The 17,321-nt window shown below is 39.2% G+C and overlaps 1 protein-coding gene across 1 annotated transcript in view; it reads right to left on the bottom strand.

The window, feature by feature from the left end:
* Positions 1 to 16,933, bottom strand: part of NKAIN2 (sodium/potassium transporting ATPase interacting 2) — a 1,459,012-nt gene extending 1,442,079 nt beyond the window's left edge. The window contains exon 1 of the mRNA XM_077289446.1: positions 16,581 to 16,933. Coding sequence (XP_077145561.1) covers positions 16,581 to 16,634 — 54 coding nt within the window. The 5' untranslated portion in view covers positions 16,635 to 16,933. The remainder of the gene's footprint in view (positions 1 to 16,580) is intronic.
* Positions 16,934 to 17,321: the final 388 nt, after the last annotated feature.

Here is a 17,321-nt window from a genome sequence, read left to right on the forward strand (position 1 = left end):
CTGTGACATGGTCTCCCGATACTTACCTACATGCAACCTTCAATCCTCTCAAGATCTCCTTCTATGCTCTCTTTTTAACTCTTCTTCCCACAGCCGCATACAAGACTTCTCCCATGCATCCCCCCTACTCTGGAACTCTCTACCCCAACACATCAGACTTTTGCCTACCACGGAAACCTTCAAACGGAACCTGAAAACCCACCTCTTCTGACAAGTCTACAACCTGCAGTGATCCTCAGTCTACTGAACCGCCGCATGACCAGCTCTACCCTCTCCTAGTGTATCCTCACCCATCCCCTGTAGACTGTGAGCCCTCGAGGGCAGGGTCCTCTTTCCTTCTGTACTTGTGTGTGCCTTGTATTGCTCATGTTTATGGTACTTGTCTATGTATGCCTCTTTTTCACATGTAAAGCGCCATGGAATAAATGGTGCTATAAAAATGAATAATAATAATAACTGCAGATCAGCCAAAAAAAGGTAGAGAAAAAGGTCAAGAGAAAAATATTGTAAAATATATACATCTTTATCTTTATTGTTCGGGGATAGAAGGAATGAGGTGAACATACAACAAGGAAAAGAGGGGCTTAAAAATAGTACAACATGCAAGGTAATATATAATCACAATATTAAACAGTGATGAAAAACAGGAATAAACTGCAACATGATGAAAAAGGAAAACATCCAAGGTACCACAAAAAATCAAAAAAGTTAAAAAAAAACAGTGTATATGCATACAGTATATGCTATATAATAGACCAAGAATTGCAATAATCACACAGTGGGAATGGATTCAGGTGATCATATAAATAGTTCCAATAATAAGCGATAAAAGCAATATACAGCATATGCTAGGTAATGTTGGCATGAAATACCTGAATGGCAGCAGCAACAACTAGAACAATCTTTGTTTACCCACTGATTGGTATTTTCTGCGTCATAGTTTGGTCTTTGCATGCACACTTATATTTATTTATTTTTACATTTGTGTGTATGCATATTATGTTACCTTGTGCCTTGATCTCTTTTAAAAAATTGTGATAACTGTGCAACCTCAGAAAAAACCACTGATAGCTGAATGTATTACAGTAGAACTTATGCTCAGCCTTATAGTCTTACTAACAGTGCAGCTCTGCTACTCATCCAGTCACTCAAGGAGGAGTAATTGACCAGCCAGAAATCAGAAAGTAAGGAGACTGCCAATGTTGTGACTCTGTTGTCGGGTCTCTTTTGAAAAGAAGCTGCTTCCCTGTTCCCTGCTAGGGGCACCCTGTTCTCCAGATTACTTCTGAAGGTAAAGATGCCTGGTCCACACACTTGCCTTAACTCCTGAATCCGCCCTCAGTCTGTACCCTTACCCCACCCAGGGAAGAGGGGCGTAGTAGTGTACTGTAATACATCAACCAGACTAACAAGGTAATACAAACAGGGGTAATGAAAAATACCATACAAATATACTCACACATACAACAGAGGAATGCACCAGAGAGTTGAGGATGAGATTAAACCAAATTAGGAGAAGAAAGGGAATTATCACATGCTCAAAACCAAGCAACAGTCACAGATAAATCCACCAAATTCCTTCTCCAATAAAACCAACAACCTCCAGCCATGCAGCAAATGCTAGCTCTGACAATGAGTGTTAGCCAGGACCCAGTTTAAATAGGAGATGTGAGTGGCATCAGTACACTGATGAGAGCAGATTAACCATTGCACTGCTAAAAGAAACTGGCACCATTTAATATAAAGGTGAAGTGCTTCTAATCAGTGCAGGAGTAGGGGTAATCAGATGCTGCTGTCTTCTGGCTTCTCTCTGTTGTAGTAAATTTGTGACAGTCAAGTTGTGAGCTGCTCAAGAGACAACTTATCAAGGGGATATTTTCAGATGTGTCCTACGTATCCTTATCTTTACTTGAATTTATTTAAAGACTCCCATCTTTCATGAAACAAATTCAATACAATACTGTGACATGCTAGCAAAATCAGTGCAGGCAATTAACATTACAGTCACTGGGTCCCACACATATAGTAGCATAGACATGTTGTGACATCAGGAGAATTGCAAAATCATGTTTTTCTTCAAAGTTGATAATCTCATATCACATATCTCACGATATATTGCAGTAAGCCAAGAAAAAGGGTAAGAAATGAACAAATTTATGTGAAGTACACACACTTTTATATTTTCTTTGTGGACATAAAAATAATTTTTTTTTTCAAAAGTATGTGAGACATAGAGTTGGCAACATAATTTACCTTCAAGTGTCTCAACAATTTGAAAGTGAGAAATAATAAAGGCTTGTTGAATGATCATCATAAATGTCTTGAGTGCTGAAAATATTACTCCTCGGAAGTAAGAGATTGAAAATATGTAAATGGTAATTTTCAAGCAGATGATCAGAGGTGAAAAGGAACATCTAAGGGCTAATTCATAAAAATTGACGTTGCGCATGCCAATCTTATTGAACAGGCTTGTTAGAGTATGATGCAACCAATTGATTGAGAGGCGCATGCCACTTAATAAATTAGGTGCATTTGTCATGCACCATCACCAGAAATGTATTCCAATCAGTGACGGGGCACATTTCTAGTATAAGGAATATCACTAAAGTAGTATAACTTTTCATGAATTTGGTGGATGGGCGTAGCCATGAAACATCACACCCAGGCTATGTTCAAATTGGATTAGCTGGCAGTGACAAGTGTAAAAATAGTAGATATAATAATATTTTTATGCAACTCATTAGAATGCTGGCACAAACACCATAATGAATTGACCCCATTGGTGTATGGACATGAAGCATAGCAAATGCTATGTCCCACAATTTGAACTTTTTGGGATTATCTCTGGATATTTCCATGATAGTTTCATCTATCCTCACCTACTGTATTCTCACCCATCCCTTGTAGATTGTGAGCCTTCGCGGGCAGGGTCCTCTCTCCTCCTGTACCAGTTATGACCTTTAAGATTATTGTACTGATTTATTATGTATACCCCTCCTCCCATGTAAAGCGCCATGGAATAAATGGCGCTATAACAATAAATAATAATAATAATAATCTATCCTGCACAATATTAATAATTTTAATCACTTCCTTATAAGAGCGTGTGACTCTCATGTGTTATGCATTGGGCACCTGCCTTAAAAGGGATTAGAGCTTTATCCAATCATGGCTGTCTAACAATTTAGATGCTAATTTTAATATCTGAAAGTGGGATTTAAGTAGTTTTATTCTATGGGAAAGAGGGGTTCCATTCTGGTGCTGGGTTAGCATTGTATCCAGTCAGCCCTGTCACCACCATTTTGGTCCTCCTTTGAAGCCTGGCCTCATATAATAATAATAATAATAATAATAATAATAATAATAATAATAATAAAAATTGTATGTCTATAGTGCCAACATATTCTGCAGCACTTTCTATTTTAGAGGGAACTTGTACAGACAATTAAGACATTACAGAATAACACATAACTCAACAGATACCAGATGGAGTGAGGGCCCTGCTCACAAGCTTGCAATCTATTAGGAAATAGGGAAGACACGAAAGGTAAAAGGTAAAATGTGCTTGTATAGTATGGTCCAACCATCATATGAACTCACAAATAGCGGACACTTGGCTGTCTTAGCAGCATATATATCATGGAGCGTGGAGGAGTTAAAAGAAATGTGTAATATGTTTTATTTAGTTTCATTATATACCTAAAAAAATGTTTTGAATGTAGTTGCTATTTTATTTGAAAACCTTTCCTTAGGGTGGACATATTGAAATGCGCTTTCTTTTTGAAATTTCAATTAAAATAGAACAAAAGGGTATGCGCACATGATGGAGCTAAAATGAACCAGAGTGAATTGACAGAAAAATCGTATAGACTAAAATAGCCTACAGTATGTGATGATGTGTAATCCACACCTATCAACAAAGATGTATAAAGGGCCTTATTTGTGTATTTATTGCATTATTTTATATCCGACCTTATTTTCTAGTAGGAAGAAAAAGTAGTGGCACTTCCTGGTCTTTTAAAGATCCAATGTCTTTATTCAGAAAAACATGTTTAAAACTGTCTGCAGAGAGGGAGGAGCGCATGTGCAGGATGACGATTGTTTCACACTTTCCTGTGCTTCTACTGGTCCTGGAATCATGATTCCCCCATAGTGTCAGACATGGATTTCTGCTGTTAGATATGTTACAGCACACAACCCTGCTATCCTCTGTGATTGCAGTAATCTATTGCTTAGATTAGGGTAGAGCTGTGTATCATTACATTACTAGTTTCATTTCACGGCTGTCAGTAAGAGTAAAGTAGAGCTGACAATGCCGTGAGATGAGAGCTGCAGAAATAGATGTGTTTGCACTGACAAATAGCTCTGCTCTACTGCCCTTCCCAACTCCTAATCACAAGAAAAGAGTCTCTGCTAACGCCCCCTTGGCTTTAGCTCATATAAGAATCTAAACTTTACAAACTAATATCTCTGTAATGGAGATAAGAAATTAAAAAAAAACTACATACTTTCTAACCCACAGAATTGAGCATCTCAAAACTATAGAATCTATTTGAGCAAAATGTACTTCTGTGATGCTTTGTGTAATTCATTCCAGGCCGCCTCTACCAAATATTGTAATAACATTATTAAAATATTCTGGTGCAAGACGTCTGATCTGCTATTTTGTGGTGCGTTATATCTCATCACACAGAAATAGATTTTCTGCTCCCATGGGAAGTGAAATGCTTAGCATGTATGTTTTCTTTACAGAATGAACTTGGATTGGCATTTGTGGGATATAAAGATACAGTACAAAGCTTAGAGCTGATTATAGCTGTGTGGGGCCAGTCAGCTCAGAGAATAAAGCAGACAGGCTTTAAGCAGCTTTATATCGCAGGCAATGTAAAAGGAAGTTATTTCATGTCCTTTTCATGAATTTTGCTAACCAGAAAAGATTAGAGAGCGCGCCAGTAAACACTAAACTGTATATTTGTAATGCAAGGTCTGTCGGATCTGACTGTAGGTCCACTTTTATTTACAGTTTTCTAAGACTTTTAGTCTGAAGAAAAGGCCTTGGGAAGTGGCAATTTACATGGAGATCCATTTTTTCCATTTTTGGTTAGTGACTGGCTGTAGATAGTGTAGTCTTAAAGGGATTGTCTGGCATACACAATTATTTTTCATGTGATCTATTAAGATAACATACGTTGTAAGACTCCTTTCTCAGATGCACGGCGCAACATTAGTCACAAACTGCCAGAGGACATTAAGATTAACGAACAAATGAATAAGTGAATTCATTGAGTGCCTTTTACTCATTGCAAAAAGTGTTTTCTCACTTGGTGCCCCACAGAATATTGCAGATCACATGGCTCCAGCCGCCAGATATCCTCTGCAAAATTAGAGGGACCCCAAGGGACCCCGTTATCATGCCATAAAAAATTATACCCGAAAGTCTGGATTAGTTATCATTCTTACAGTACATTATTTGGGCATCTGAAATGTTACATTAGGCAGAAAGAAAAGTCAAAGAGGCCAATGACAAATGTGATCTGTTACGCTACAGATTCACAACCAAGTGAAGTGACTTAATTTTAGGAAATCGTTTAATGACTGAAATCAGGAGACATTATGCAATGTACTGAGATGTGTTTTTCTGCTGCCATGAACTCGAGAATCTCCTGAGGTAGCAAGAAATTATTTTTCATGCTTTTCCGTACCAGTAATGATAATGAAGCTGAAAAGTATGTATAAATCACATCATGTAAAGTAAATTGCTGCTTAATGTTCTCTTCTGCATACACTGCTAATTTCTGGCCTGGATACACTGGTTTTAGAATATCTCTTATTTCTGCACAAGTGGAAGCCTATGAAATGACATGTCAACCAAGGGAAAATGTTGTTTTGACATTATGAACCACTAAGATCAAAGATGCAGTAAATAATTGGTGAGCTGGGTTATGTGAAAACTTTGCAGCTTGTTATGCTGTCGGGAACATTTTGTATACCTGACACTGTTTTGGATAACTGGGAAATAAAACATGTACATTCTTATAATGTCATCATATAGTTCTATCAAAAAGAGAGTAAAAAAAAAGAAAAAGAAAAAAGGAAAGAAGGAAGGAAACTAAAAAAGAAAGATTTGTAGAAGGTAGGGAACGGGATAGAAAAAATAATACTTATCACACCATTCATCTGTCCAACTGCAGATAATCTCCGTTTGATCCCCCATGCAGCTCCTTCTGGAAATTTTTTACTTGGTAATTGCACACAATGTCCTCTTCCTTCAACTTCACCTGAAGCTAGACTTCCACCACCAAGAAGGTGTCTTAGTCAATGCCTCCAGAGATGCATTTTGGAAGATGTCTACTGTGTGCTGGAAACATTGCGTAGAGTGATGACAAAGGAAGATTGTGCCATATACCATGGAATAGTAAAGAAGAGGCTTGAGAGAGCTGCATGAAAGACAGAATGGAGACTGTGGTGGCAGGATAGGTAAGCATACTTGAGATAACAAATATCTTGGCACATTGGCTACCTGCATCTTGGACTTTGCCCTATTCTTATATATGTATACATGTTATGCAAAATTGAAGCATAATTAAGACAACAAATAAAAAATAAATGTGATACTCATAGTTTTCTTATGCTTAAAGAAGTTGTACAAAACTTTTGTATTAATAGTCTATTCTTCTAGAGGTTATCGATATCATATTGGTGGTGGAACCTCACCCTTAACGTCTGCTGATCAGCTGTTTTTGGTGTCGGTGGCAGCCAGATGTGCTGAGAATTAGTTACTAAGTTGTGGTACAAAATAGCACAGCTCCGTCAACTGTATAGTGGTTATGGTACTGTATAAGTACTCCATTGGAATTAAAGTGGATCTGCCATATACATTACATAGGAGATAACGAGACTGCTGTACATACATCACAGAAAACATGGAGCTGTGCTATATACATAACAAGAGACATAGGGCTGTGACATAGACACCACAGGAGACCCACTTCTTGTATGAAAATATAAAATATGTAACTTAAACAAAATTTGGGTGGTAAAAATGTAGTTATTTTTTTACAATGGTAAACAATTCTGTGACGCACCCATGGTGTCAATATGATCACCGATGAATTCATTGAGAGGTGAAGATTGTAAAATGGGGTCACTTACGGGGGGTTCTGCTGTTCTGGCACCTCATGGGGCACTGCCAATGTGACATGGCACCTGAGAACCATAACAGTAAAATCTGGCGCTCCTTGCTTCTGAGCTTTGCACTGTGTCTGAACAATATTTCCTGATTACATGTAGGGTATTGGTGCAGTCAGGAAAAAAATGAACCTCAGTTTGTTGTAAAAAAAAATTCCTATTAGCACTCAGAAAAATTAAAACTTTGAGCTAAAACAACATTTTAGTGGTAAAAATGTAATTTATTCTTTCTTCACCACTCAGTGGTATAAAATTCTGTGACACATGTGATGTCAATATGATCACTGTGATGTCATATGAATTCATTGGGAAGTATAGTGTGTAAAATGAGTTTACATATAGGGGATTTTTGCTGTTCTGGCACCTCGGGGGCTCTGCCAATGTGACATGGCACCCTCAAACTAGTCCAGCAAAACATGAACTCCAATATAGCTCTTCTTCCCTTCTGAGCTTTCCTCTGTGCTTCAAAAGTAGTATTCCCCCACATATGGGGTATCGGCGTACACAGGTTAAATTGCACTACAAATTGCATACAGCAATTTCTCTTGTTACCCTTATGGAAATGCCAAATTTGGGGCTAAAATAACATTTTTGTGAGGAAATTGTTATGTTTTAATACTCCTATTTTTGCTAATTATCTGCTTTAGTTAGTAAAATAAAATAAATAATAAAGCCCTTGTGGTCATCATGAACATGTTTTTTTTTATGTGATGATCCGATTTTAAAAAAAAAACCAAAGGAACATTTACATTTTTCTTTAAATATACCTAACCCATTACTTTCCAAATTAGCAATTTTTATTTATTTCTTTAAATGACAGATTTTTAATGATTTGGGGTCCTAAAGAATCAGAAACATAATTTGCCAAATTTTTACAAGTACGGATTTTTCAGAAAAGGGCATCCCAATATTTAATTAAAAATGACAATGACATGATTTGCTGTTTTGAAAACATTCATTTTACAAACACAACACACAAAATATTGGACCTAATTATAAAAATTAGAAAATCTTAATTGCTAGAAGCAAAAATATTAGGCGTCCCAAAGAAAGGACATTGGTAGATAAAGGGTTAACACAAAAACCTGATTTTAATAACAGGTCATTTTCTGATAATAGCTTCCCAAGTGTACTCTTTCCACATAGGTACAAAGTTAGCGATTATTTTAACACTTGACAGGCATAGTCTTCTTGAACAGCAGAAAAGCAAGAGTACACTGCATGCACCCAATGTGGAAATCCCAAGCAATCCTACAGAAAAAGCTGCATGATTTGCACTGAATTTATTGCAGATTTCATCCTTCTACAAGGGCTCAAATCTGACATTGATATGCCGCAGATCTTAAAATCCACATAGTAAGTAGCTCTTAGTATTTGAAATATTTTTTTCTCTATTGCATGTACCCAAGGTCAGCAAATTCTGTCCACCCATAAATCCTAACCGATCCCTGAATGCATGAACATGGCCTATAGTTTACATGCAGCACAAAAATGTATCTGTTATTATCATTATGATCTAAATATCATATCTCAGGTCTTATACCATCATCTTCAATCAAGATATGAAATGGTAATTTCTGTTCCCAGTCTCATAATATCTCAATAACTATGGTGCGCTGTGATCTAGCAGACACCTGCGAGCATTCATCCATAGACAGGTGGCGTAGAATGAAAACATCTGCAGTGTCATCTAACAGTCGCATGTTACAACATAATAACAATGTCATTTTCCAAAAGTTGCCGCATTGAGCAAAATGAATCCATGTAACCTTTGTGATTCTACAGAATAACCTGCAGCTCAGCCAATGACCCGTGATCATTTCTGTACAGCTCAACACATACACTATAATGTCCAAAGAGAGTCCGTAAGAGAACGGCACGCAGCTCACTTATCAACAAGTAAAAATCCAATTATTTAAAGAAGACCAAAAAGCCAATTACATGTCTAAGGGATTAACTGTTTGTTGTCTGATTGCGGAAATGGACGATTTTTTATAGTAAAGACCTTTGCTTGTTCGTTACATTCTGCAAAGATCAATGCCTGCCAAAGTGTTTTAGATTGTAGCTTGGCCAGGAGTACTTCACTAAAGACGGATGGAGCAGAAAAAAACAAAGAATCGTAAAACTGAAATTTCTCATTGAGATTGGACAGAAATTTTTTACAATACCAGATAAACATTATAGAGTGGTATTTCATGCATAGAATCTGCAGAAAAGGAATATTATAGGGAATCTGTCACTAGATGTTTGCTACTTCATCTGAGAGCAGGAAAATATAAGAACTCAGAAAACTAACTCAGGCTCTGTATGTACATAGTCTATTGCCAGTAAGCTGAGAGGAGGGGGAGTGGTTGGACCAGGGCTCACATGCGCTGTGGTCCCAGCAGTAATAAAACCTTCACTGTATGGAAACAATAGCACACAGCCTAATAAGTGACACATCATTGAAATCTGTGCCTCTGTTGCTACATTATGCGGTCCTAGGATTACATAATAAAAACCTGATGATGGATTCCCATTAAGGGTATATTTAAAGAGGCACATTTGTTACAAAAGTTTAGCAATTGTTTCACGCATTAAAGAGTAACTGTTATAATTTTAATTTCATAAATCAATAGTACACACACAAGGATAAGCTGATTGTAATGTATCTTTATCAGAGCTAGTCTCAATTCATGGGTAAAATCCTGATTCAGAAATAGATGAATTCCATGGAGAGTTGAGGAGAGGAGCTAGAGATAAACACTTATATTCTGCTGTAAGTTATTTGACGACAATATATACAGTTTTCCGTAGAACTTTATGAGCACCAATTGTCATCTGCTATCTCAGTAGTAGGAAAGTCTATATTCATGGAAGTCTGATTTTACCTGCGCTTTGAGCATTTTGAGAGTAAAAAATCAGTTCAGGGTGAGAAAAAGCAGACCTCTTTGCTTAAAATACGTTTCACAGTTTATTACTTTCATGTGCACTACTGATTTATGAAATAAAAATGAAAATGATGATTACTCTTCAAGGTTTCTAACAATCCATGCCCATACTGCAGAAACATTTTTTATTCAGATCATTTCAACAAATCAGCAGCAGATAACTTATTATAAGATTTTTTTTCAACCATGATATTATGCCGAGTATAGACAATAGCAATATTCTGTTACGGCACCAATCAGTCAACAGCAATTTACGTTTTAGAAGGTACATACAGAAAAGAATAAAAAATCAGACATTACTTTGTAAATAATTAACAATTCAGACAGGAGGCGTGAGGGTCTAGTTGGTTTTCCTGTGCTTATCTTCTGGTCCAGCCATTGTCTATCTAGAATAGGATACTGTACATAAATGTTTATTCGGTCACCCGGCCAGCTTATAGAGATAGCAAGTGCTGTAATGGTGCAAAAATATGGAATACTTTTAAATAAATGTATGAGGGTCTAAGGATTAATGATGTTAAAAGGCATATGATTAAAATGTCGTCTTTGTAAGGGCTCACTTGTCCAGGGTAGCACATTCCAGAAAACTGGTGCAGCATGGAAAAAGTATCAGAGATGGGAGTAGAAGGTTCTGGTTATACAAACTGCTAATTCTAGATAAGTGCATAACAAAATCAACAAGAACCGCTAAAATGATAATTTATTAATTATTTTTAAAAAAGCATACAAAAAACTATCTTACATAAAACCGCACATATATCTGTATTAGACAAGTAGTAGAAATTGCAGAAAAATGAATGAGTCTGTAGGAGGAGCGGACATCATCCATCCTCCCTATGTGACATGCACAGCCATGGTACACAAATCTGCATCCACTGGATAAGTCATACATCATGCATCATGAACCCTAAACAAAGAAACATTAGGTCATTTCTTTAAACTCTTTGTGGCTTTCAAAGCCTGAAGCTGTGAAAAAGAAGCTTAGAAATTCTGAACATTTTGTCATAGCACTGTATATGTTTATTTTTTTAGCATTTTTAAGCACTATTTCAGGTGCATTTTAGGCAGAATCTGCCTTGAAAAGATGTGAGCACATTCCTTTACCGAGTATATAAACTTCGCAGTATTATTGATTAGAATTTTATTGATCCTAGTGGAGCAGGAGTGATACTTTCGATCGAGATTAGGGTGCCAAAGTGAGGTAGGAAATGTGTGCTTATTAAATTGGGGAATGTGCCAGGAAAGGCTGCTGTCATTAACCCATATGCTAATGTGCTTCACTGTCAATTAGGATTACCATAATTATTAATATTTGCCAAATGCCAGAATAAGAAGAGAATGTTTTAAGATATTTTTATTACTTACTGCAAAGTCAAAACTTTACATGTACCAAAATTACTATGCCTTTAAACAATTCTGGACTGCCCATATGACGATGTCATGTGTTTGGAAGCTTCTGGCAACATCTGAGTTAATTAGAGACACACCTGTGGATGTATTTTAATGCACACCTGAAACACACTGCTTCTTTGTGTAGCATCATGGGAAAGTCTCAAGAAATCAGCCAAGATATCAGGAAGAGAATTATGGATTTGCACAAGTCGGGCTCATCCTTGGGTACAATTTCAAGTTACCTGAAGGTGCCCGTTCATCTGTACAAACAATTATACGCAAGTACAAACAAAATGGTAATGTCCAGCCATCATACTGCTCAGGAAGGAGACGGGTTCTGTGTCCCAGAGATGAACGTGCTTTGGTTCCAACATGTGCATATCAACCCAAGGACAAAAAAGAGCTTGTGAAGATAATGGCGGAAGCTGGTAAGATTGTGTCAATATCCACAGTGAAACGAGTACTGTATCAACATGGGCTGAAAGGCCACTCTGCCAGGATTAAGCCATTACTCCAAAAGAAACATAAAAAGTCAGAAAAACATTTGCAAATGCACACAGGAACAAAGAGCTTAATTTTTGGAGACATGTCCTGTGGTCTGATGAAACTAAAATGGAACTTTTGGGGCATAATGACCATAGTTACATTTGGAGAAAAAAAGGAAGATGCTCGGAAGCCTAAGAACACCATCACAACTGTGAAACAAGAGGGAGACAGCATCATGTTGTGGGGTTGTTTTGCTGCAGGAGGGACTGGTGCTCTTCACAAGAAGATTATGTGGCAATACTGAAGCAACATCTCAAAACATCAGCCAGGAAGTTAAAGCTTGGGCGAGAATGGGTCTTCCAAATGGATAATGACCAGAAGCATACTGCCAAAATGGTAACAAATTGGCTTAGGGAAACAAAGTCAATGTTTTGGAGTGGCCATCGCAAAGCCCTTATCTCAATCCTATTGAAAATGTATGGGCAAAGCTGAAAAGGCAGGTGCGAGCAAGGCAACCTATAAACCTGGATCAGTTACACCAGTATTGTCAGGAGGAATGGGCCCAAATTCCAACCAACTATTGTGCGAAGCTTGTGGAAGGATATCCCAAATGTTTGACCCAAGTCAATCTGTTTAAGGACAATGGTACCAAATACTAATGAAATGTATGTAAACTTTTAACTCTGCAGTAAGTAGTAAAAATGCCTTAAAACATCTCTTTCCCTCATTATTCTTGCATTTGGCAAATATTAATAATTATGGTAATCCTAATTGACGTAGAGTTTAGAGTGCCCACGGATAGGATATTTTGTACCAGCATAGCCTTTTCTTGAAAGCAATATGTCTTTGGAAGTCTTTTCTGTAATACTTCCTTTCTAACTTCTAAGAATGGATAGATGGAGTCTCCCGACCTCAATATCATTGAGCCACTCTGGGGAGATCTAGAGCGTACAGTTCATGCTAGACAGCCCAGGAATTTACAGGAACTGGAGGCTTTTTGCCAAGAAGAGTGGGCAGCTTTACCATCTGAGAAAATAAAGAACCTCATCCACAACTACCACAAAAGACTTCAAGCTGTCATTGATGTTAGAAGGGGCAATACACAGTATTAATGGGGTAAGTGAACTTTTGATCAGGGTCATTTGGATGTTTTGGGTTGTCATTATGATTTAAAAAGAGAAAACACAGTAGTTTGACAATAAATGGCTTCACTCAACCACTAACCATGAGTAGAAAAAATGTTTTGGTGTTATCATTCATATTCTCTGAAAAAAAGGCCGAGAAGGCAAAAATTCTGCTGGGGTATGTAAACTTTTGAGCACAACTATAGCTAGATAGATATCTAGATACATAGAAGATAGATAGATGGATATGGGATATATAGATAGATAGATAGATAGATAGATAGATAGATAGATAGATATACCGTATTTTCCGGCGTATAAGACGACTGGGCGTATAAGACGACCCCCCAACTTTACCAGTTAAAATATAAAATCTTCTTAAAAGTCGGGGGTCTTCTTATACACCCTATGTCGTCTTATAGGGCCGGTGAATATGTGCCTTTTGGGGGGGGGGGGGAGTGATCCTGATGCCGAGGGGGCGTCTCACAGGAAAGTGAGTATCCCCCATTACCTTATCGTAGCGGTGCAGCGTGGGGGTCTCAGTGCTGGGAGTGGCGGCGGCGGCTGCTGTGCTCTGGTGCGGCGGCTGCTGTGCTCTGGTGCGGCGGCTCCTCTTCTGTGTGGGGCCTCTGTGCTGTGAGGTGGCGGTGGCGGCGGCATATCTTTATCCAGTTGGGGCTCCTCCGGCATCTCCTTAGCCCTGGAGGCCCCGCCGCAACTCCATCGGTGCAATGCAGCGGCCATTTTCCCGGAGGCAGCTCAATAGGTGCGATGCGGTGGCCTCCGGGAAAATGGCCGCTGCTCAGATTCAGATCTCGTCCCGAAATCTCGGGACACGAGATCTGAATCTGAGCAGCGGCCATTTTCCCGGAGGCCACCACATTGCACCGATGGAGTTGCGGCGGGGCCTCCAGGGCTAAGGAGATGCCGGAGGAGCCCCAACTGGATAAAGATACGCCGCTGCCGCCGCCACCTCACAGCACAGAGGCCCCACACAGAAGAGGAGCCGCCGCACCAGAACACAGCAGCCGCCGCCGCTCCCAGCACTGACACCCCCACGCTGCACCGCTAGGATAAGGTAATGGGGATTACTCACTTTCCTGTGAGACGCCCCCTCGTCATCAGGATCACTCCCCCTCCCCACCCACCATATACACCGGCGTACACGACGATTCCCGGCGTATAAGACGACCCCCGACTTTTAAGAAGATTTTCGGGGGTTAAAAAGTCGTCTTATACGCCGGAAAATACGGTAAATTCAGAAAAAAGAGGCAGCACTCCAGTATTTTAAAAAATACAAAAGGGACTTTAAGAGCCCTGGTGGTGTGGTGCCACGTCACCAGGGCTATTAAAGTCCCTTTTGTATTTTTTAAAATACTGGAGTGCTGCCTCTTTTTTCTGAATTTATATCCTTTTGCATGGAGGGGACTCCTTGCTGAGAGGCCCTGCGCCCATAGTACTTTTATATGTGTGCTGTTCCAATTTTTTGCTCTAGATAGATAGATAGATAAATGTGTGAACATTTTTGTATACTACTTTAGAAGTAATCAATAAAATGTGATTTTAAGGGTTGTTAGCGACTCTGTTAGACATGTTTTTATTGAATACCTTCTTTATTATTATCTCATTCTTTAAGGTTGTGAACCAGGTGACAGTATAAGGATGGTAGACAGAAATGATGGAGTACACCTTAGGGGGATACAGCACTATGGAACGTTATGTGGGTCAAAATGATACGTTTAAATTGACTTAGAAAGTGAATGGCAGCCAGTGCCGTGATTGGGACAGAGCAGGAGACAAAGATTTAGAATAGATCTAGATAGATTAAGGAGAAGGGAAAGTTTAGAGATAGAAAAGCGGTTAGTAATAAGTCATAGTAATAATGGCCAGAATGAATCAGAGAGTTAATAAGAGTTTGGGCTATTTCTGCAGTAAGTAAGGTGCTGATTTTGGAAATGTGATTCAGTATCAAGTGTTATACATAACCTCATTACAAGGCTGATGTCTAGGAGTCATTCTAGCACGATACGCAGAATGGAAATGTAAAACCACAGACAACATACAGTGCATTGATATTGTTCCACAGAACTATAACTGTGCTACATTAGCAAATAACAATGTTGCAAAAAAATACATTCAATTTACACATTTACAATCTGCACTAACTCCAATGGTCAGCTCACCAAAAGACATTATATGGTTAACCCTTTCTGTGTACTTATTCAACCAAAATACTAAAAGAGCCTCCTTTCTTCATAGTTCACTGTCCGTTATAAGGATGAATTTAGAACTTAAGGCAATATTTGCCTGCACTGATAACTTATAGATTTGCTGCCAACTAGTGGTCTCTTCTGGGAATGTAGAAACTTTATAGAAACTACTTTTTGCGGTATCCTTAATCATAATCACTTTAATATAGTTTGGATTATTATCGGCACCATTTCATCAGAAATATTTATTCTGAGAGAATGCCAGCAAAACAAACATTGATGGCACCCTGCCCTTTTCAGTACTTTACAATATATGCCATATCCAGATGAGAAAACACCTTTCTAAGCATCGCATTGTTACACAGAATCATAATTCATTTGAAGGTTCTTTTTCAATGAAAAACGTAAAGTATTGACTCCTTCTGGCCGATATATAAAAAAAAGCCGTGCAAACAAAAGGACGTTGGCGCTCATCCCAGCGATATCCTGTTCCTTCTGGACTGTAAATTAATTAATCACGCCAATGTAACAAAGGCTTCCGTGATAAACATGTAGAGATGGTGAAAAGAAATGCCGGCGAGCGTACAATAAGGTCCACCCTACAATGAAGATCACTAACACCATAGAAGACAGTGCACAGCTGTACTAGGTGAGTACTGGTCACTGGATGTGCCAAATTGCCATGATCACCCCGTGTCAAGCCTGGCAGAAGAATACAGAATGTGCCCCTTTAATAACTTAAAGCAATTTTCTAATATTTGCTAAACGTTTACTGTCCAACAAATCACAATAAATGGTCTCTTTAAATATACATCCAAACTTAATATTGCACCAAGTCCTTATACTAAGCAGCATCCCATCACACACAGCATGGGACATGTCCTTCCTCCATACACATCTGTCCCATTCATTCTTTTGCAAGGCTCCTTCATTCATCTCTATGCAAATCAGCAGACACCTCTGCCATGCTATAGGTTACCCTTGAGCTGCCAGTTTAGTCTGTGCCACTGGGTGACAGCTTTCAAGGGCTTGTGGCATCCTCCTCTCTAGGGGGCAAATGAGGCTTGGCAGTGTCTGGAGGATTAACTATGTGTTGCCTGCCTGTGGAAGTGGATGAGAGAGAGTATTCCATTCCATTCTAAGAAGATCAATGACAAGCTAAGTGTTTTAGGAAAATTTGCACCAGTCAGCCCAATAAATGCACAGAACTTGGCACAGTGCAGAAAGCAAATAGCCAGGGTGTCACTTACCAGTTGCATCCCACAGATAAACATCAGTGTGCACCTGCCGCTGCAAAAACCCATGATTTCCCAAATCCTGATGTCCAATACTCCTCAGCAGTTTCCTCCCAGGGAAGTCAAACAGCAAGTGTCTTGTGCTGGTCTCTGAGCACCGATAGGCATTAGGACCTAGGATGTGACCTGCAGCCCCAGCATACCTGTACTGCTAGCAGGAGGAGTGCTGCTCACATAGCCCAGGGATGGAGGCAGCTGACAGAAGAAGCAGCAGCCTGGCAACATGTCACTGCCTGCATGCTGCAAGCAATGAGAGAGCTCCTGAGCCTGGATCACAAGCAGCAGAGGAGGGATGCTCTCATCTACACAAGGAGGAGGTGTGAGGAGGAGAGGAGGAGGAGGAGGGCTACAGGGGGGAATCCTCTCTCAGCTTCTTCACCACCTCTTTCCCCTCCTGGGCTTGGTTGTGTGCTCATCTGATGGACAGCTCACCCTGTGCTATTCACACCTCTGCTCCACAGACCCCCAGGGAGAGAGCTTCAGCCTTGTGGAGAGGTTCTCAGGGCTTGGTGCACAAATAGGAAAGTTTGTTTAGTAAATACAAATGTATCATCCAGTAAGGGAAGGAAATGACAATGCACAGAATGAGCTGCTTTATTGCCTTCCATACAGGTAGGGTGCTGTTTGCAGCCACTCTCATGGGTGTTATACAGAATTTTATTGCTGCAATTTTTGCAGAATATCTCCTGCAGAATG

This window comes from Ranitomeya variabilis, chromosome 2 (assembly GCF_051348905.1).
Source record: "Ranitomeya variabilis isolate aRanVar5 chromosome 2, aRanVar5.hap1, whole genome shotgun sequence".
Lineage (NCBI taxonomy): Eukaryota > Metazoa > Chordata > Amphibia > Anura > Dendrobatidae > Ranitomeya > Ranitomeya variabilis.